General features: G+C 37.4%; 1 protein-coding gene across 1 annotated transcript in view; it reads right to left on the bottom strand.

Annotated features, from left to right (window-relative positions):
- COL21A1 (collagen type XXI alpha 1 chain) overlaps window positions 1-23,665 on the bottom strand; it is a 98,647-nt gene that overhangs the window by 61,483 nt on the left and 13,499 nt on the right. Inside the window, exons 2-8 of the mRNA XM_033056778.2 lie at window positions 13,595-13,673; window positions 12,186-12,305; window positions 8,311-8,862; window positions 3,691-3,859; window positions 3,339-3,555; window positions 1,850-2,023; window positions 841-918 (exon numbers count right to left, since the gene is read on the bottom strand). Coding sequence (XP_032912669.1) covers window positions 841-918; window positions 1,850-2,023; window positions 3,339-3,555; window positions 3,691-3,859; window positions 8,311-8,862; window positions 12,186-12,273 — 1,278 coding nt within the window. The 5' untranslated portion in view covers window positions 12,274-12,305; window positions 13,595-13,673. The remainder of the gene's footprint in view (window positions 1-840; window positions 919-1,849; window positions 2,024-3,338; window positions 3,556-3,690; window positions 3,860-8,310; window positions 8,863-12,185; window positions 12,306-13,594; window positions 13,674-23,665) is intronic.

The raw sequence follows: 23,665 nt of genomic DNA, 5'->3' as shown, positions 1-23,665 counted from the left end.
GGAATGTGTGTCTATGCAGTAAGAAACTGGCAGCTGATAATCTCTAGCTCAGTTTGTTTTAACCACCAAACAAAGGAGAGTATTTTCAATCTATTTAAATCAATCTCTTGCTTATGCTTTGAGATGGGAACTGAATGTTTAAACCCTGCTCTGTCAGTCATGACTGGTTTCCAAATCTGTTTGTATATGTTTTACATTTCAGTGCATAATTAACTGTAAGAGGACCAAGAGAAGGTCAAGAGGTCCCCACAAACTTACTAATTGCGTACATGTATCATAAAATCTTGATTTTATTTCTTTCTTGTACTTAATGTATGTCTTGACATCGGGGCAACATTTCAGATAATGGGATATTTATCACTGACCTCAGCATAGGTATTTCTAATGGGAGAAAGTGATTTAGAAATACAGGTTTGCTGGTTATGTACCAAAATTTCACAGATTAAATGACCTGACAAGTAGCAAGAAGTATATCAGAAAAGTTCAAAAGGTATGTTTAAAGAGTTTTACACTGAAAAAACCTAGAAGTTTTATTATTCTATAATGCTTAAATTGAAATTTAAGAGAGGATTCTGACATTTTTCTATACTCATATATATCAAATTTACACCATTAAATACCTAAACTGAAACAGCTTGTAAAAAACTTTGTGAGAAAATAAGGCTGAAAACAGACAAGGTCCGCGTCACTTGACATTGCACAGGTAACAAGCATGTGTGTGCACCAGCTGAATCAAAGCAGTATAATTTACTTTAAAACTTGATTAAGTCAGCTTTAAACAGTGATTTTTTCTTTTTTTTAATGCCAAGTAGACCTCAAAAGTTCAGCTATCATACTCACAAATCCTGGGATTTCACAGACTGTTTCTCGATTATTTTGCTCTGGGTCACAGTAGATTCGTAGTTTTTGTATATCAAACTAAAATTCAAAATAGAAAAGATTCTTTAGATATGTGTTCACTACAGCTGAAAATCAATTAAATATACAGAAATATTTTTAGGCTACACACAATGATAAACATGTGCAACCAATTAAACACACTATAACAGAATTATTTAAATAAAAACAATAAATCCAAGAAGTTTTTTTAAATAACAGAAATCACCATCCATATTCCCTGGGAATTAATCCAAACACATGCATCACATACAATGGTGGCTGCCAATATCATTGAGGAAACAAGTTAATAGCACAAGCAAGCCTACCCTCTTTCTCTTTACCTTAACAGACCTGGGAAGATGCTTCTACACAGACCTGCCCGTATTAGATGTAGGATTAGTAAATTCTGGTGAAGTACCTGAAGGCATTCCTAAGGCTTATTGTTTAGTATACAATATAAACCTTTAAAAAGCATTAAATAAAAGTACTGGTATCAGGTAAATAAAAGGGGTTTTTTTTATTCTCCTTTGTTGCTACATTCCAAAACAAAATTAAACCACTGTCAGTTTTTCTAGCATAAACTATCATGACTGCAAAGCAAAGAGAAAGAAACTTCATCAAAATTATCCTCTTTTACCAGCATCACCCATACACTGATGGAAGGACATTTTACGGAAATGTCAAGCAGAGGAAATTCCCTACTTTAAGACACTCTTTCACAAATTCAGGCAACCACGTTGCATCAATGCTGTCCTTGGAATAAGTGAGACCAGTTAAGAATCTGTGACAGAGGATACATCCCTTGTGCTAAGTCCTCCTGACCATTTTTATTCTCTCTTAAGTATTTTTTGCATACTAAATTTCAATCTACTCTAAGTTAGAAAAGTAAGCTCAAGAAAACAGAAGCCACCAATGCAATGTTAACCTACAACATAGCGACTGAATTACTGTAGTTTTATCATGTGCCTACCTGTACCGTTTCCTCCTTTCCAGAATACTTTCCTATTTGGGTAAGGCCACTGATGTAAATACCTAAAACAGGATTTAATGGCTTTGTTTCAATTTCTTGGCCATCTATATACAAAGTTACAAAGTCTTCTGTTACTAAGAGACGAATTTGATGCCAGCCTTCATCAAACAATGTCTAAGAAAAACGAATAAAACAGAATTGTTTAAAACAAAATGCCTTCAATTTAAATAATGATAAAACTGTACTTTAATAATCAAACTGCTGTTAATGGTTGAGATGATCAAGGCTGCAGGTTTTACATACAAATAATTCTAAACTATACAGGCAAATAAAGTATTGCCAAATAATATTGTAATTGAAAATATGACAATTTCAGAATTATTTTATAACTCACATCATTTTTTGGTTTTTCTTTTTAGTTTATGACCTTGAACATGCTCAAACCTGTATTTGTTAAAAAAATGCAGTCAGAAGCCTATTTATCAACAGTGGTATAATGTCTCAAACACTTCAGATCATCAATCATGGTGAAAAAAATAATGGTACTTATAATAAATTGATAAATGATAAATAATCATAAAGATTTATTTAAGAAGAATGTTCATCAAGATTGTATTGACACTTATACTCTGTTTAGAGACACACAGGTCTAAAAACACCATGAAATAATTGTTCTCCATAACAGCAAGGCAAGCATGGAGAAACAAAATCCAAAACAAAACAAATACAAAATTGCCGCTGAAAGTTTTCATGGTGAAGTTCATGGATACCTGGGACTGCATGAATAAGATTGATTTGTCTGTGCAGCTCCAATAAACAAATAAATACAAATTGAAACAATTTCCTAATGATTTCCAGTAAATCAAGTTTAACACAGCTTCTTAAAAAAATAAAAAATAACTTTGCCTAGTAATGATTATTAAAAGGTAGAGGAAATTTGGAAAAAGAAAAGTAAAAATTCTCCATTCAGTAACAGAAGAATAAAATACCTCTCCCTAGAAAAAGCTTAGTTGTTAAGACCTATTCCTTGGATAGAGTCCTTCTTTCACTGAGGACTTATATTTAAAATTCCTTCAGCCTGATTTGGAGTATAGATTTGAATGCAGGCCTCTGTTTCCCAGAAAAGTTGAACCCACTTGGCCATGAAGTGCTCCAGCAGCAAATCTTTCCCAGTCTTTTTTGTCTGCTGAATTAGCCCTCTCTGTTCACTTAAATAATACTCCCTGTGGCAGGAAGAGCAATCTCTGGGCCGCACATATTCCTGCTCTAAATGCAAAAATAAGGTCATTCAATCTCCATTCCTCTGTCTCATCTGCAGCTAAGAAAATCTTTCTTACCAGAGTGGAATACTTCAATGGAAATTACTGAAGAAAGACTGAAAGAAAACCTTCAAATTGTACTAGAAAACAATAAAACTGGTTTGCTCTAAGAGGGTAGTATTGCAATAATGCGTACTTGAACTCCAGCATGATAGTGACATACTACTTACCTTTACATGAGGTGCAGCAAATTTAATAACTTGTGTGCCATTTATTAAACTTGTTGTAGTGAATGATAATGTCTTCTCTTCTCCATTAACAGTGACTGCTATCTGTGGTCTCTTATCTAGACTCAGGATTCTCCACAAATCCCATGTCTTTTTTACTTTAAATCTTTGAGTGGAAACAAACACATAGGATGGAGGAAGACCTTCTGGAAACACATTCCTAAATAAGGGGGAAGGGTGGAAAAAAAACAAGACAATAATTGAACATTCATATAATTCTTGAAATATGTCCTTGTCGCTTAAAGAAACAAAAAAATCTTACTGAATATAGAAACATGTTTATAAAATTCAGTACCTTGTTAACTCTGAGAGGTCAACACGTGAGGTTACTTCATAAGCTTTTGCATTAGTGGTTGATATTTGAATTCTCTTTTTAACCTTTTTCTTCACACCTAATCCTACAAGAATGTCAAATCCTTTTTCATCTCTAGCTGCCACTGGAATTCTTGTTGGACAAACAGATTCTGCAAATAATAAAAGTAATAAATACAAAGGACAGTCCAAAATATGACTTAAAGCTTCCAAGAAAAGTAGCCTCACACACAAGTAATTTTTTTATCTGCCTTTCAAGAAACAAAAAGAGAACTGAGAACTGTCAGTTAATGAGAGAAGTGGTATGCACGATCCTTAGGGACTTGAAGCAAGAATATCAAGATGCCATATTTTGCTGCAATTACATTCACACACTATTTTGAATTGTCACTAATTGTAGTTAAAGGGTACTACAATATCTGGCTAACAAATACATTGAATTTCATTTCTAAAATTGCATGGTTCCAAAATTATATAAAATTATAGATGTTAATTTCCAAAATGCACTAACAACTTGAATTGAGCATCCCTCCCAATTACAAAATCAGTTTGAAAATGGACAAAGTTAAAATTATCTCCAACATTTATTTTCATTTTATTTAAGTCAAAATGGACCCTGAGTTCTTTTGTCTGTTACACTGAAATCTGGTTGACGTTATTCTCACTGGAAAAAAATGTGGGATATATTTTCTGTGGAAGCATATGTTAGCTGCACATTATCTTGGTTAATTATCTTTACACAAAAACAGTGGACCTAAGTAGTCCCAAACAGAAAAAAAGAAAAAGAGATGGGACAGTGAAACTTAATACTAAAACACTGGGGTAACAAATCAATGAAAATAAAGTTTTTTGTTTTACTAAAATTATGCTAAACTGTGTATAATAAATATCATGGTTGATTTCCCACTGTTTCTTCAGAAAAGCATCAGTTCATAGGCAGGGAAGATGTTACAAATAGATTCCAAAGAAGGGGTGGAGAGTTCTCCTACCTCCATCTGGACCAGCCATGGGCTGGAAAACTGTCCCTGTGCCAGTGAATTATCAGCTCAAAGGTCTAGACAGGCTCCTTTTCATAATATGAGCAACACTGCATGACCTCTGTTTCTAACCAACCCCAGGGCAGTCAGGAGCTACCCCACTCTGGTGGGGGAGGCAGGATATATATGCTATAAGAAAATTCCACTAATCTTCTGTGCAACCTGTCATGGAAAAGGACAATCCAGCCTAAGGGACACGTCATATCACCAAGAAGCCACATAAACTCCCCTTAGTTTTCTTTTCCTCCTCACAGTAAAATGACACCTGACTTCCAAATTAAAAATAACTGTCTGTTCTACAAGAAAGAACTGCAAAAACTCTGCCCACATTTTGGAAATTAAGATGTCTACCTCTTGAATAATTAAAAAAATATATATATATATCAAGTCCAACAAAACTTTTCTTCTCATTCTTCTCAAAACACATATTTAAGTCCACATTCTTATGCTGCTAGGAAAGAATAATAGTGCTTTTTTTTCAGGTTTCTTCTTTCTGTGCATTGTTATCATGGAACTATTTTCTAAGCTCATTTATTGCAAAGCTGGATATCACAACTAACAGAGACTACAGATAATCACACACTTGTACACAGATAAGCACAGGGTCTCATCAGTTAGAATATTACATATTTGGTGTAAAATCAAAAACTAAAGGCAGAAATAGGAGTACTTTATGTAAGAGGGTCATTATTATGGAATAGGGCCAAAATAACTGTTCCAAACTTACACCAACCAAACAAATTAGGCATGTATAAAATTACACACGAAGAAACTATTTTTTTTTTCCAGTGGGACATTGGTGAATTACATGAAAAATGCCCAGTCAGGTAGATCCTTTCGGGTCTTCTGGATAATCTTGTGGCAGGACTATTTAGATAACTAACTGAGCCATTATACAGCATGAAGAAATCAGTGGCAAAATTAAGAGCTGTCTTCTGTCGGAAATGGGGTTGTATTTCCAGTCCTTAGTACCAATCCCTTCAACTCTCTAGTCTTTTCTGAAATCTTGCTGCCTTTTAGTGTTTTTACATAGTTTTCAGATGCTTATTTTGTTTCCTAAAGAATGAAATAACTTTATAATGTTAAATCCCAGTATCTGGGAGAAAGCAACTTTTCTCTGTGTCCTCCATACAAACTTCTGAAGTCACTCCTGACACAATTTTTTTTTCCCTATAGCATACTGAGAGTACAGGAACATTTGACTTTCAGAATAAATAATAAATACTAAATATTCCTTGAATATTGTGGCTGACAGGTTCAGGAAGTTGTTTTTCCCGATGTACTCTAAAACAAACACTGGAGTCCCCAAAAGGCACACTAGAGCCCACCACTGTTCTTAAGAGCAATACTTGCCCCAAGAACCACCAAATCTCAGCTTCCATTGTCCAGAAAGCAGACAGGCTCTGTGGCCTTTCATCCATGTTTACTTAAGAATGGATTTTATAATTCCATAGAGTAAAAGCTAAGGTATTTTTAGACATTTACATAAACACCATGAAGAGGGAATTGCAAAATTTTCTGGCTGTTTCATGTGTTTGTTCACAGCCAAATCATTGCTGCTCAGCCCTCATGGAACTTCCTCTCCCTCAGTCAAAGTGAATCTTAACAACATGATAACCATGTTAAATAAATCAAACTATAAGTAAATTAATGCACAACTTAGCTATAAAAATTCCAGTTTATCACTCTTGGAGTTCACCTGCTAAAGACATTGTGGTTAGAAATTAAGCTGCCAAGTGGTTTTTATGGTTCTGCAAAAGAAGCACCTAAATGCTAAAACAATGGAAGTGTGTGACATAAGGGAGACGAAGCAAAGGGTCACTTCAAGTCACACAAATAGTCAACATTCACAGATTACTGCTGTGAATCATGTGAAATACCACAGATTAAATTTAAAGGATGCTAGTTAACTTGATGCTGAAAGCTGAAAATCCATCTTGACGAAATATAATGGCACTTCTTCTAAAACTTTAGTGAAAGAAAATACTGAGTTTATTTAGTGTTTATTTAGGGACATTTCTCCCTGCATTAAGTTCTATTAAAGAATTTAACTCCACTTAGTTGATTTAATTTTTGGACTGACCCCCTTACTACATCAGCCACAAAGAATTATTATGATTTACATTTAATGTAGCAAGAAATAAACACTAATATCCTCAACAAAAGATTCACCATATTTTTTTAATGAAGTTGATAATCAAAGTGAGAGCAAACAAAATCTATTTTTCACTCTAAGTAAATATAGAAATACAGTACAACTGAAATAGGACCTACATAAATTCTTGATAATAAAACATGTACAAAATACCACTGACATACTAGAGTCTGAGTGATACATTATAGAAGCAATTTGCTATCTTTTTTATATATAAAAGAAAGCCATTGTTTTACAAGATTTCAGAAAACTCAATGCAGTAATGCTGTTACCATTCTAAAGTAAAAGAGTCACTTCAAAATGTTGGTCTTGGCTAACTCTTCTACAAAATTCTTCTAAGAAACATCATAACTGCTTGCTGCGATTCCAGACATCTACTCCACTCTCCTGAGCCTCTACCTGGAGTGCTGTGTCCAGCTCTGGGGCCACAACATAAGAAGGATGCGGACCTGCTGGAGCAAGTCCATAAAGAGAGAAAGCCATAAAGTTAATTGGAAGGCTGGAGTCTCTCTCCTGTGGAAAAAGGCTGAGAAAGTCGGGGCTGATCAGAGAAGAGAAGGGTGTGGGAGGACCTTAGGGCAGCCTTCCAGTACCTAAAGGAGCATTACAAGAGACCTGGAGAGGGACTTTTCACAAGGGTACATAGTGACAGGATGAGAGGGAATAGTTTTAAACTGAAGGAGGATAGGTTTGGATTAGATATTAGGAAGAAAGTCTTTACCATCAGGGCAGCGATGCATTGGAACAGGTAGCCCAGGGAAGCTGCAGATGCCCCTTCCCTGAAAGCGTCCAAGGCCAGATTGGATGGGGTCTAAGCAACCTGATCTAGTGAAAGGTGTCCCTGCCCATGGCAGGGGGGTTGGAACTAGATCATCTTTAAGGTCCCCTACAATACAAACCACTCTATGATTCTGTGATTTTTGCCAGGAGACTTTCTTCTGGGTTTTTCCATACACACTACAAGTATGTATTCAGAAGAACTCCTGTTGTAATGGCAGGTTGTCCTCTCACTTCTCTAAAATAAATACTGGATTGTGCCTGAGGATCAGTTGCAACTAGAAAGTCAATAAAGCAAACTCCATATTCTCGGCACTATGAGAATTGCTGAAATATTTTAGTGTATTTAAACTTTATCAATGAGCAAAAAAAAAACCCTGGGCTTATGGCAAAAGGATACACACTGAAATTAAAGATATACTGTGTTAAAATATCTTTCCCAAATATACCTCTTTGTTTGACAGAGAAAGTAACATTTTGGGAGGATCAACAAATACGATCAAAAAGAAAGAAGATCACAGTAAAGAGTATCAGGTCCCTTAGCTTACATTAATCATGTATTCTAATCGTGAAATTAAAAAATATGTGTACAGAACTACATTTTGCACACCTAAAATATTTTATAATCACTTACCTTCACAGAGCTTCTGTTTTATAACTTCTTTAATTCTTGATATTGCAATATAGTCTTCAACATAAAATACATAAGTTGATGAAGGTTTATTGGCAATAGCTTTAAGTTCATCCTCCTCAATTTCTGAGCCAACACCAATTGCAAACAAAGTGATCTTATTTTTCCTTGCTTCTGCTGCTACATCTTTGACTTCATCTTGGGACTTTCCGTCAGTGAGAACAACTGCTATTTTTGTTAAAAACCGTGAAGATTTTGCAAAAAGATGGTCAAAGGCAAACTGAATAGCTCTTCCTGTTCTTGTATTTCCTCCCAGATAGTGTACGGACTCCATCTCCCTGATGAGGTTCTTAGTGGATTCATGAGTTCCAAGGGGAATTTCAAGTACAGGGTAATCACTGTACTGGACAACTCCAACTTGAATAAACTTCGGCCCTATGTCAAAATTTCTTGTAATATTAACAAGCCAACTTTTGATTATTTCAAAGTTTTCTGGGCCAACACTGTAAGAGCCGTCCAAGATAAAAACTAAATCTGCCGGAGCAGTTCTGCAACCTGAAAAAAAAAAATCATACAAATTATTTTAATGAGCCCTTTCACTTTCTTCCTCCACAGTAAATGTTTTTCCTATTAATTAGTCTTTATATTAGGATCTATATTGACAGATACATTCTGGCTGAAAAAAAATTAGTAGAGTTCATCAGAACCAACTTGTGTGTAAGAATGTTTGTGTAAGGTACACAGACCCAATTTGGTATCTGAAAGCCACACCATTTTCTGGTTTTTACATTAGCACCAGAAACAACTAAGAAAAATTTTGGAATTCTCTTCCTTAGTTGGCAATTGCATCCCATTCAACAAACACAGAGGAATATATATTGAGTTTTTTCATATCTCATCTGCAGAGACAATAAACATGAAAACTCCTTTTTGTTAGCAATCAAAGCACACTGCAGAGGAAGGCTATAGCCTGAATACTAAAGAATCCTTTTTAAAATACAGTAATTTCACGATTACAAGCCGCACCTGATTATAAGCCGCACATCCGGGTGTCGGCAATGTTTAGGTCTTTGTCCATGTAACAGCCACACCGGAATAGAAGCCGCATTTTCATTCGCAGGGAGGACCCGCATGCAACAAACGAATTAGTAACAGAATCGCGGGATCATTCACCCTGGCCCAGCACTGCCCTGCGGTGCTGGCGGGAGGAAGGCACGGAGCCCCCGCCTCCCCCCTGGGCCGCGGGGCCAGCAGGGGGGAGCTCCCCAAATTCCCCCCCAGCACTGTCGGCACAGAGCCCGCCTCCACCCACCGCGCAACAGAGTAACCAATTTGTAACAATCGTGCAATCCCGAGTTTTACTGGCAGGTGCTCGGCTTGGCACCCTGGTTGGCACTTCTGGGTTGGGAAATTTCCGAAATTTTTTCATATATTGGCCGCTCCTGAGTGTAAGCCACATTTCCGGGTTGGGAGCAAAATTTTAGTCAAAATGGTGTGGCTTATAATCATGAAATTACTGTACATTTCAATTGAGTTTGGACACTGCTACATGGCATTTACAGAAGAAGTATTATAAAATCCTGTCTCAATTAAATGTTGCTGGTAGCATATTCTGATTTTTACAGAAGATAAGTATTCAGTGAATGAGCTCAACCTCCAGAATACAGAATCACGTAAGCATTTAGTAACTAGAGTGCAACTGCATGCTGACTTAGGAATGGATTCAGTTCTCCTAGTTGTAGTCATAAACTGAGTTTTTAGACTAAATTGCCAACCACAAGCCATGGACAGACACAAGCATTTCCACAGGAAAGTCATACCCATGCTACATGCCCTGAGATGAAGGGAATAACTTTCTAAAAGAGAGAATCACCTTCCATTGGCTATGAAAGACACACAAGCTGCCAAGGACATGGCCAAAAGCAAGACTGATTATTTTGATCTCATGGAATATGAGGTCATGGGGCTTACTATCCTTTTGTTTTCTAAAAGTCTGCAGCTCCACCACAGGAAGGAGAGCTTTACCTACCCTGAAATCTGCCTATGGACACTTCTGGTCAAGACAATATTTCACCTTCCTTGAAAGTAAGTGACCACAATCTGCTGGAGAAATGCTCTTGCAATACAGGTGGTGGTGAAGAGAAGAGACACTGGGATAAAGAGCAAAGGGAATCGCTCAGTGCTTCAGGGATATGAAGCTCAGAGTAATTTCATATGGGAGGGACTCATTATCATTAGACTCTGCTAAAAGCGCGGTATTCATTTTTATGGATACTCCTAGAGCAGGTACACTGAAAATATAAAGTCTTCCTAAACACCAAAAGGAATTTTATAGGGTTTGTTGCAAAACACTGAAAATTGCTGGATTGAGAGCAAAACTGGAGGAAAAAGATACACCCTGGAAGTATCATTGCGGCTAGAGGCAAGTCTTCGACAATCTTTTTATTCATTTCAAGAAAATTACTTAGCTTTAATGTTTTCTTTTCTATAAACCAGATTTAGAGTATAAAAATGGTCTGGTGGGGTATGAGATGCTAATTTTGAAGAATGTGCAAGAAGGTATGTCCCAGAACTGGAGTTAGCTTCCTCTCACAGAATCTTTATTCTTCCTTACCTATTTTCTCACATAACACTAAGCTATTCAGAACATGACTTCTGAAGCAATGAAAATACAAATACTCAATTTTAAATCAAGACTGAAGCTTTACAGTTCAATCTGCCCCTGTGGGCATTTCTAAGACACAAATAAAGACATTCCCTTCCTAATGAAGAAATAAGATATTTACAGTAATTTCACGGTTATAAGCCGCACCATTTTGACTAAAATTTTGGTCCGAACCCAAAGTGCGGTTTATAATCAGGTGCGGCTTATATACGGACAAAGAACAAAAAGTTGCTGTTTTAGTTTGGAGGACAGGTGTCTGCTGAGAAAGGCAGGAACTTCTCTTTGAAATGGAGAATGTAAACCCCCTCCCTCCAAATTATTATAATTTGGAAATCAAGGGGCTTTCAGGAAAAGACATGGGAATTAGGAATAACATTTCTTTTCTAGGGAAATTAAAATAGAAATACAGTACTACAAGGAAACAAACTCCAAACCCTGACAAAGTCAGAGTACAACCTGACACCCTGTCAGGCAGGGTGTTGGTAGCAGTCCCATTCAATGGTGGCTGCATCCTCCTGCAGTGACAGATGTGATTCAGTTGAAGCAGTGGTCCTGTACAAGGTGCAGTTTCCCTCTGGATGTCCAGTGGTGATGTGGAGAAATCCGGTTTTCCACTGGAGTCCAGTGGAGAAAGGGGCTCCCTTAGTGTCCCAAAGCCTCTGTTTTTATCTTGGTAAGAAATGTTGGGCTCTTCCCCCTGGCTGGAGCAACTTCCAATGGGATGTAGTAATTTTATCAGTCACACAGTGAGACTCAATGGGCCATTAGCAGAAAATCACTCACTGGAGGAAGGATGGGGTGTGAAAAGATAAAGAACAATGCCCTGCCTGGTTTCAGTGGATGGCCCATTAGCAGATTATCTGCCATTGAGATAAGGATCCCTGTCCCCACCCTCAACAGATGGTGATAGAACAGATACCTTTTATCACACTCTGTATTGTAACACGCGGCTTATAATCAGGTGCGGCTTATATATGGACAAAAAACTAAAAAGTTGCTGAAACCCAGAAGTGCGGTTTATACTCAGTGCGGCTTATAATCGTGAAATTACTGTAAGCTATTTTTCATATATTATCAAATTTTCACCAGGAAAATTATATTGGAATAAAATCACCATCAACAGAAGGACACATGTGACCACCAAAATGGATACTAAAAATGTGAGGCATGCTTTGAAGTTGCACATATCTGGAAAGCAAAAATTAAGACCTACTTGCTCTTGTTTCACCATCTTCAGTTGATACATAATCATGAAGTAGCAGAACTAACAGCATATGAAAAAATGTTACAATCTGTGCCATGTGTATTTTATTCTCAAGGTCTTGATACAAAACTACATGGGGAAAAATGAAAAAAAAATACAGAGTTATTACATTACAAATAAACACCCACACTTCTGCAGTTTAAAAATTCTGCCTGAGGAACAGAATCAAATCTAAGACCAGATATGCCCACCCTGCAATGAACCATTGACTCAAGTGTCATCAGGCATGTAAAGCCCAAAACTGAGATTCTAAACTCAACAACACTCACCAGCCTTTTTGCAGAAGCTCAGTTTATACACTTCTCTGGCTAGGCATACTCACAAGTAGATTATATTCCTAGTCACACTTGTCCAAACACTATCCCACTATCCCACTCTATAGCCATTATCAAAAAAGGCCTTACCAAAAGATCCAAAATATGGCAAGTGTTTATGTATCAGGTACTGGTGGGGAGGTGCTACTTCAGTCTCAACCCACACACCTGGCTACTTCAGGGAGTCTGGGACCATTCCCACTTCTCTAGCCCAGGACTGAGACTGACACCAGCAGTCAGGGTCTCAGCAAGCCCCAGCCCTTCCCCAGCAGAGCCAAGCCCTGCAGACAGTGTACTGAAACATCCAAGATTACATAAATTACATACACCTTCAAATTTTTTTTCCCTCTGTTTATGTCTCTTTTTCTATCATGGTTTATTAAATATAACCCCCTGTCAAGCAAACATGCAATTTTTGTCTCATATTGCTGTTAAATATATTATTTGACTTATTTATTTTAATTAAGAAATATTTATTCATTATGTTTATTGAAAAAATTAGTATCATAGTGGTAAAAGATACATTTTTGGAGTACTATATTAGAGATCCATTAATTTCAAGACTGTGAAAGAAAGTATATTGAATCTCTTTTGTATTCTCTCATCTCATCCTTCAATGTAAAATTGCAATTTTCAGGGTGAATTAATTTCACTGCAGAGCAGTAAACTTCCAGGAAATGCTACTCCCACCTAATGTAATTACCCAAAGTTAATAAAGCAAAACTGTAATTATTCTGTTATTAAATCTCTCCTTCGCATTACAGGTAATTGCAAGGTAGAGTCGTATTTTATCATTCATATTACCTTGTGTCAGAATGGGTAAGAAATCAGACACACCTTGGGCTTTATGGGATAGAACAAAAGATCCAATTTTCTAGTTCTGCTACACAAATACTGGGATATCACCTTCATTCAAACAGATTAAGTGGCAGGTTTTTTATTCCAGCTATTTGAAAAATGAACTATTTAAAACTATTAAACTGTGTATAAGTATTAAGGTTGTAAGACACAAAGATATTAAATTAGTAGAGGTAGACAACTTACCTAGATTGTTTGGTTTGTTGGAGGTTTGTACAATTAATCATCCAAAATCTCTCCCAGCCTTTTCCGTGGCAAATGTTTACTGTAAGGTAAAACATGTTTCTCATGAGTCTAAACTGAGCAATATCAAAGAATAACATGTGAAATTAAATCTGTGTGGAAATTTGAACAGCAGGTGGCTGAAGGACAACTGCAAGCTTTTAGGATATCAGAAAAATGTCAGCCTATAACTGAAAAAAAGCCCAGATAGAAACAGTACAGAGAGTTGACATACGTATAAAAAAGCATCAAAAAACTATAAAATCATTTTTATTCCTCCTATGAACAACCCAAAAGAAATAAAAAAATAAGGGATAGTTTTGAAAAAGAAGATTGAACAAAATAGCACATTAACTAACTACAAAATAGAACATTGACGAAGTTTTGTTGTTTGTCACCTCTGTGATTGTCTAAATGGATATTTATGTAACATTTAATTTATGTAAAAGGAAAATAGAAAACAAGCAACTTTAGTGAATTCACTGCTATCAGTCCACTAAAAGGTGAGTACAGCGCCAACTACCATAAATGCTGTAACTTTTTAATGGAATCAAAACAGTACACTAAATTTTAAAGAATTATTTTAACAACACACTGCCTTGAATGTGAACTGAATGTGCTCTGTGTCATGAGCACAGGTCAGGTGCAGACACCGGGATCCTACTCGCTGGCACTGCTCTCCTTCACCAACCCCGCAGAAACCACAAATGCCTTCCTGAAACTGCACTGTGCCTTTCATCTCTGCTCATCGTTCAGCAAGCACTTACCCAGTGGTACCTGCAGGGATGAGCCTACCAGATCTGCAGGAATGACAGAAGCTACAGGAAGGAGGTCGATGCTCAGAAGGGGAAGAAGAAAGCAGAGACCTGCAGGAAGTTCTGTGGGGAAGGAGGTGCTAAACAGAAACACTAATACTTCATGGTGGGAGAGGTACATGTGAAAGGAGCATTTGCTGACTGCCCTGGGCTACAGAGAGGCATCAAGAATACTTACAGCAGCCTTCAGTGCATGTCTTTAATACTGAAAAACATCACATCACAGCAAGATTTCTTTTGGTGAAAACCATAGTCCAACTTACACTTCTTAAAAGGAATCAGTAAAATAACTGTCAAATCAAGTTTATCTGATTCACAGAACCAAAGTGTGTTCTTGTGACAGATCATCTTTTCCATCTGTGAGAATCTCTCTTTCATTTTCAACAAAGCCTGTACTTGAGGACTTCATTTTAAGTATAAACCAAAATAAATATTTAGTAGGCCAAAATTGACCTATTCATAGAAACCAAAATTAAAAGGATAAAACCAAAGCTTAAGCAACCAGATAATGAGGATTCCAATGCTCCGTTTACTAGAAAGGAAATAATATTATAGCACTGCACTTTCAACAGTCAAAAGAGATGCCAAACCAACAACTCCAGAGACCCAGCTGCTGTATCTCATCAACAAAGTAGTTATTGAACAGGCAATAAAAGTGTGCTTGAAACTTACAGAAACACCACCCAATCCATGAACGAATATTTTAAATAAAACTTTTGGCCTCTGTCTTTTTCCATACTATCCCTAGTGATTAGTTCGTGGTTTTAACAAAAGTAACCAGGAATACACATAGAACTGCTTTCCCTCTTCTCAGTTATACCAAACGCCTTTTATATATGGAAGTTGATGTAGGAGAAATTCATACAGGGTTACTAAATAAACACACAGATGTTGCATCCAGCTCAAGTAAAAGGCGGCAGACAGAGAGAGCATTAATGGAGAAATAGCACATGCGTTACTGTATTTTTCAAGGTATCCTCATAGTTGTTTACTTTTTCCACTTTAAAAGGGACAGAACCCCACCACCAACCCAGGCTTTGTAATTCTGGTGATGTTTAGGATGGCAGGAGCAAACCTTTGGCTATCTCCCAACTCTACCAAACTGTTTAAATTAAAGTCACAAGGTATAATGAGGTATTAACTGAGACAGGATACGGGGTTGGGTGGACCTTTAGTGTGACTCATTATGGCTGTTCTTTCCACTGTATCCTTTACATTGTAGTATTTTATGTGCCAGTTTGATAGCAGAAGGGATGTTAGAGTGAATGGAAACAGTTCTCTGAGGAAAAACTGCCTGTCTCAGACAGAGGGAAAACAAACAGCTTATGTAAAGGTTTCTGCCCTGAGCTCTCATAATAAGGGGCTGCAGAGCACCCACAATATTTCTGAGTGATTTGCATCAAGACTCAGGTAAATTTCTCTGCATCTGAGAGTACAAAAAAGACAAAGCCCTAGGAGTAGAACTAAACATCAGATCCTTAAACCAATGGGGTAGGAGTGTAAGACCCTGCTCTCCAGAGTGGAGTTCACATAGAATTATTTCTGTCTTCACCAAAGGCAGAATAAAATCCAGCTGCATCATCCCATACCCTCTGAGGGCATGGTCAGGACAGTGATAGCCTCCCCCATGCACATTCACTGTTTGTTGTGCACACGAGGAAAACTCAATGAAGTTTGGAAACTGGTGCCACAGCAACTCATCCACGTGCTGACATTTTAGGCAGCCTTAACCAATTGGACAGTTCCTGCAACTTATTTCTTGGTTTCTTCTGGGCAGTGCAATTTTGCTGTGCAGCAGCATTTGCACCAACAGGGTCACTGAACTCTGCTGAGTGAGAAGGGAATGGAACTCAACTTTCCTATACTGTGGAAATGTGCTACAGCCATTACTGAAACCAACAGCCTCTACTTGATTTTTGAACGAATTCATGACTGTGTATTACAGATGGCAAAGACATGCAATTCCTAGAACAGCTTTGCTGCACAGAAGTGCACAAAGGTTCAAATGACATCTCCTCTGCATGCACAGCAGAATAATTTCACATCCAATTTAAGTTTTCAGTAGAAAACTTATGCATCTAAGCAGGTTAGGCAGTATTTCCGCCTTGTAGTTATGATGCCTAAAAGCAGCACCTTGGGTATCTCAAAGGGTACTTTACTGATGCAGTCTTTCCACAGCAATTTTTCCAGTGCCCAGAAAAATATATAATTTTATTTTTTCCATGAATCCATTTAGATCAATTTTTAATCTTATAGAATCAAAAATACTTGCCCTTCAGTGCAGTTTTGTCACTATTCAAATTCATAGAGAGAGATTTCTTTTCTCTGAAAACCCCAGCTTCTCTGCTGCAGGAAGATTTCTTGCTGAAAAACTACGCTGAAAGGAAGAATTTCTTCCTTCACTTCTTCCCACTGCTAGTTACTGCCCAAGAACAAAGTCAGGAAGGGTATGGCTTTAACCTTTTCCAGCATTCTGAGAAAACAACCAGACTAAAGGTTATATATATTAGCTTGCTTTCCAAGTGTAAGTTAACACTTCTCTCATATTGCATCACTGCATAAACATCTCATAATTCAACTAGAGATCATTAAGTTTGGCATACAAAGGAACAAGTATGAAGACATTACAACAATAACGACTGAAAGGACATACAGCAGATTCTTTGCATTTTCAAAATTTACCCAGTACTACAGGAACTGCGCAGCAAGAAAAAGGAGCCCTGAAAATCCTGATAAATATGCATTAAGTAATATGGGAAAGTAATGCAATATTGCATCACCACCTTTTCATATTTGTTCCCTCCATTTTCAGAATTAATGAGATTTGCAAATAAAATGTTAGAAATAAATAGTTAAATGCAAATTGACCTATCTCTACCTAATACTACCAGTCCTAAGCATTCAAAAAGTCTATGAGGCTATACTAAGTCATTTTCTTTCATGAAGTCATTCATCTGAATCTGTATTTCTTTCCACTTGGATCTCAGTCCCATTCTGCATTCATGTTTTCCACATATTGTTTTGATTCTATTTTTTTTTCTTGGTGGGCACAAGTGATGAGGTTGTTATACTTGCAAATATTTAAAATAACAGCATTTCCTTGGAAGGGTGAGGCTGTAAAGATATAATTGATTTAGGCTTGGTTTACACATACATACATGCACATAAATGCAAGATTGCCAATAAACAGATAAAATCTCCAAAAGAGACAAGTACATCGGTATCCCTCATACCATTTCTTTCTATTTCTGTGTTGGAACAAAAGATTTTGGCACCATCAGCAGTATAACTACATTCATGCCAGGAATTTTCTAGAACGTTAAATATATGATTAAAGATGTGGTTTTATTAAGAGGAGTCAAGAAAGAAAATTATATGTTTAAGTTACCCATATTATGAGTTTTCTTTGAATTTTTAATAGTAAGTATTAGTGCAACAAGGAAAAAAGCCATTATAAAACGGTTCAATTCTGGTTAATTCTTAGCTGTACTAAGTCTATCTATGAATACATGGCAATATAAAGTACACATTGTGCGCAGTTTCAGGTATTTTTTTAAATACCTGATTATAGAAATCAGAAAGCCATGCCTAGACTACCTTGAAAAGAAAAGCCTAGTGCGGGCACTGCTTGGGCAACCCGACCCATTTCCATCACCTTTGCTACCTTTCTTTTAACAACAGCAAGCAAGACTAAGAGGGGTAATTTTGTTTTCTTTCCATCTATGAATCTAAAGCCTACCTGGCAGACAGATTAAAAAACAGAGATCTCCAAATGGAGCTGGAGAAACACATGGAAAATTGAGAAGGGATGAAGAATGAAGACAAGACCTCTTGCTCTTGTCCACAGTTGCAGCAATGAGAGCTGTGCAGAGTTGATGGCAAAGCAACTGAGTTAGCTGAAAGTCAATGTCCAAGCATGTGAAGAATATGAATGAATAAAGGAGACCTCAGAGAAACAGCAGCATCACATCTAATCTGCATTTTCAGAAATCAGTCCACCTGCCTCTGCGTATACATCTGTTGTCCCTCAAGTACACATTAGCATGGTCTGTTTTGCTGTTCTAATGTTATTTTGTATTTTCTCCCTCAAAACTCGGTAAAGGCAGTAACTACTATTTCAAGATGATGTTCAATATTTCAATTATTTGTGCCACAGATACAATTTAAATGTCTCATTAAAAATAGTTAACTTGACTTAACAGTCAAGAGAGCACTGCCAAAACTACTGATAAAGCAAACCACTTCAATCTTCACTCCAGAAGTCATTTTACAGATAGGTAAGAAAGATACAGGGGACCAGTAGTTTAAATGCACTCATTCTCCAACATGATTACAATTCCTATTATTAGAGGTATTCAATATAAACAAAATAAACTCATAGGAATTAGTACTACATGCTAAGATTACACTTCATATAGTAGCTTTGATATATAGTATCATGCAGATTATATAAAGATGCAGAGGGGATTAAAGAATTTATCATCTTTTCAGCAGATTTTGAAAAGAAGGTTTTGTATCAATTGTATAAAGGCTTTATACCAAGCTCCATGCTGTACATTGAAGGTTAAATAAGCAGTTGATACATACTATAACCCAAGTAAGATAATACATATTTTTGAGAGCAAATAATCCTCTCAAATGGAGATGGGCTGTTTATTCTTCATATGATTCAGTAAAGCACACAAACCCACCTATTCCTCCAGTCTACAGCAGAGACAGTTTGCATTCATGCTCCAACATCTGAAGTCACAGAAGACTTGTATTTTTAAATCAAATTTCTTCTGGCACTTTGTACTTTGTTGGATTTATTCCCACTCCAAGAGAATGCTGTGCCAGGAGCCAGCAATTAGTTATTGTAGGTTAAAGACAAAGGAGGCTTACCACAGCATTTGAGCTACTGGACTAATACACAACTGACTGGGAAACAGTATAGGATGGACAACATAAGGAAGTAACCAAACTTGGCAAATCAGATTTCTGGCTGCAACAAATGAATTTGAAGTCTCCCTGGAAACTATGATTTAATCCTGTCTGTGAAAAGCCTGGGCTATGATTTCTCTCTTATCAAGCATCTTGAGATTTTACAGAACTTTCCCTCCTTGGACAGACCCAAGAAAAACAAAACAGCTAATCAATAGGATAAAATCTGACACTCACATGGTACAGTTGAAAGTAACCTTGTATATGATAATAGGAGTCTGTATAAGAAATGTTTCAACCAACTCCTACAGGAAATCTCAACATTCAAATTTTGACTGTGCACATGTATAAGTATCTATGTTACCAAACAGGGAAAGAGAAAAATTTTAGTAGAAATTACTACCTGGTACAATAGTTTGGGAGAACATTTTGTTTGCACTAAGAAATTTAGAGTTCAGTTGGGCCAGTGACAAGAGAAACAATCGTTGGGGCACATAATGAAACAACTAGAAATTATATAAAGTAATTATATATAATTTCATAAAATTACATATAATTTACCAATGAAACCACTATTGAAATCAGTTTAAGTCTAAGAGAAAGGTACAACAATCTCTAACAATGAGTGTTGATAAAAAAGAGTCATAAAGGCAATGTAAAAATGGAATCAATCCAAGTCAGAACTCCTAATGCAATTAAAAGACTACTTTTGGATCATGCCTATTTGACAAGAGATACACAGAATTGCTCATCAGTTACTACTGTGGTCTCAAAGTTCTCAGAAAAGCACGACAGCTGAGGACCTAAATATTGCAACTGCTACCAGATCCAACTAGGACCTCATGCATCAGACACACATTTCTGCTAATAGTTCCTCATCCACTTCTTTTCCCATTACATTTATTTTCATCTTTTTATTTTAGTTCTTCACTTTCATAAAAGGGAGGGTAGGGTTGGCTTAGCTGTTATTTGCAATGTGACGACTGTAATATTTGCCATGAAAACATGACAGATGCAGTAAAAAATACACAGGAGGGGGTTTAAAATAAGTTTACTTTGCAAAGGAAAGAATAAGTCTGCAAGCTTTGTTTGCTTCCTTCAAGTAAGGACCAGAATCAGAAATAGAAATTATATTTTTCAGTCTTCTTATCTTTTTCTTCTATTCCTTTCTCCTCTTTATCCCCCATACAGGTTTGGATTCCAGCAACAACCCCATTCATGTAATTCATTGTCTTTTTTCACAAATCATACTTAATGGTATTCTTTGTTTTAGTGTAAGCAATATCAAAGGCTGGAGAGGATAAGAATAATGCTGTGAATGCCTGCTTTAGCCAAAGACATCCAAACTTCATTTGAAAGTCTAGTCCTTTGTAATTCTTTATCTGTCCTTTCTCTTTTCCATCATTTCTGGAAAAATTCAATTAAAGGCAAACCAGAGTTATCTTTAAAAAATAAAATACTCCATAGCCACAGGAAAGGATGATTAAACTATCTGTTCAAGCTCAAAACCCAAAGTCATTGTTTTACACTATAGAATGAATGGATGTTTATTCAATTTAATGTAGTACTTTATGCAAAGGTATCATGAAGTAAACTGCCCTCTAAAACATTTGATTATATATCAGCATTTTAAATATACAATACAATATACAAATTCACTGACATCAAACCAATAAGAATCATGTAAGATGAAGAGATAAAAAGAATTTTTAGGTTTTTCAATTCTGTGGTTCTACGGGTTCTTTTTACTTAGTCCTGTTTTCACTGAAAATATCGACAATCCACTCAAAGGAGGCTGTGAGGGCTGAAGGAATGGAAATAGCATAAGTTCTAGAAGAATTTAGGACCTGAACTAGTAAAACTTTGAAAGAATTAAATTTCTATTCAGTGGAGCTAAATCAAATCCTTAAGATTTTAAACAGTTTTTTGAGGGAAGAAGAAAGAACTTTAGCACATGCGTGCTTAAAGGGGAAAACAAACATTTGCTGTTTCAAGTATATCCAAATTTTGGTACTTTGAGAAATACTTGCATTTCCAGATCAGTATGATCCCAAGCAAAAATTAAAACCATGCAGAACTTCCACACCCAGCTGCATTACACCTGCAAAAAGACACAAGATATTCCAGCAAGTAATCCAGCTCACTTTCTTTGCACTGTGATGACTCTTACAACCCATTATATGAGACAATTATTTCTATTACTTTTATAAAGTATAAAATTCCTTCCTAGTCCTACCATATGGTTTTATTCAGTCAGCCAAGTAACTAAGGACAAAGCAGCTGCAGAGTTGAGCAACAAATGAATGGACAAGCCACATCAAGAAGGCTTTGCAAAGATGCAGGATGGGCAGCAAGCCTGCATTATACAACCCCTGTCTCTGGGTATTCCTCCTGCAGAAGATTCCTGTATATTTCTCTGCTTTCAGCTTTGTTTCACAAAGGTAAATAGCCTTAAGAAAAAACACAAAGTAAGCCAGATACCACAGAAACTTCTTCCTGGATTTTGTAAATCATTTTCTCACATAGAAAAAGCACCAATATTTCCCAGTGTCCCAGGTAGGCATCTCAACAGGGAGCTATTTTTTATTTCAGCATGCTTGTTATTGTAAGATCCCAGATGAATTCCCTATTTCTACTTAAAAGTGTTGTACTTCTGCGGTAGGATGACCCCAGCTGGAGGCCAGGTGCCCACCAAAGCTGCTCTATGACTCCCCACCCAAGCTGGAAGGGAGAAAGAATATACAACAAAGAATTCATGGTTTGAGATGAGGCCAGGGGGAGACAACTACCAGTTGCCATCAGAGTCAAAACAGACTCTACTAGGAGAAAAATTATTTTATCACCAATCTAACCAAAGCGTATCCTGAAAACACCTTCCCCACACCCCTTCCTTCTTTCCAGCCTCAGCTTTAGTCACAAATTCTCTACTTCCTTCTTCCAGCAGCACAGGGGATGGGGAACGGAGGCTGCAATCAGTTCATCACATGTTTTCTCTGTTGCTCTTCAGGGGAAGCCTCCCATGCTCTGGCACGGGGTCCCTCCCATGGGATACAAACTCCTCCAAGTTGAGTCCTTTGCATGTGCTAAAATTCTTCATGAACTGCTCCAGTGTGAGTCCCTTGTGGGGTCACAAGTCCTGCCAGGAGCTTGCTCCAGTGCAGGCTTCCCATGGGGTCACAGCCTTCTTTAGGCATCCACCTGCTCCAGAGTGGAGTCCTCCAGGAGGATGTATCTCTGTACTCCCATCCTGCATGCGCTGCAGGAGCACAGCTGCCTCACCATGGTCTTCACCGTGGGCTACAAGGGAATCTCTTCTCTGGCACTCAGAGCACCTTGTGCCCCTCCTACACTGACCCTGGAGTCTGCAGAGCTGTTCCTCTCACATGTTCTCACTCCTCTCTCTGGCTACAGTTGCCATTGCACAGGTTTTCCCCTCCTTCTTAACCACATTATCCCAGAGGCACTATAACCATGAGTGATGGGCTCAGAAGCAACTGCAGACCCATCTTGGATCTGGCTGGCATTGACCCTTTAGCCACAGGAGAAGCTTCTGGCAGCTTCTCAGAGAAGCCACCACAGAACCCCCACTAATACCAAAACCTGGCCACACAAACCCAATGCAACTTCACATATCCAAACATTCTGCTCTATTTTGTCCCAGTCTTGGAGCAACAGTGCACATTGAGGTGATTATCTATGGAATGTAAGACAAAAAAAAAACCATTGTTGAAGTAACCTACATAGAATAAACTAATGAAAATTATTATTCTGGGTGATCTAGGAAGTGCTGCTTTTTTAGATATCCCTCAGTATCTGCTAATAAACCTGTTTCTGATTATTTAAAGAATGGCCTTTAAGAAAGCAATTTAGCTCCTTGTGAGAGTGTCACCATTGCTACAGATCACTGAGAGAGAACCTAGAGGAAGATCAGATGTCTGAAGGACTCTGGGGGACTGCTGTAGTATGGGGAGTGAGGGTGCAAAAGCTGCATGCAGTCCTGGTCAGTACTGTCTTGGGGCTGGAAAAGTCCAGTGGGAATGCAACTTTAAATCTCCAGGATATTGTGAGGAGAACTTCCTTCAAGATTGAGAGTTCTTTAGTTTTACAATAATAGGCAGGGCCATGCAAGTTTGTTCTGCACTTGGAAGTTCTTAGAAATCTCAGTGTTCAAAACTGTAGAAAATCATTTATCTGCCATTGCAGGCAATTCCCTACAAGCTGGCACTGAAAGGATGGAGTGGGGGTGGAAGGCTGCATCCTGTTCCATCTTGCCAGTTTACTCATGGGAAGAAGGCAAATT

Source organism: Catharus ustulatus, chromosome 3 (assembly GCF_009819885.2).
Source record: "Catharus ustulatus isolate bCatUst1 chromosome 3, bCatUst1.pri.v2, whole genome shotgun sequence".
NCBI lineage: Eukaryota > Metazoa > Chordata > Aves > Passeriformes > Turdidae > Catharus > Catharus ustulatus.
Note: the sequence above shows the minus strand (reverse complement) of the source record. Positions and strands in the feature narration are given on the sequence as shown.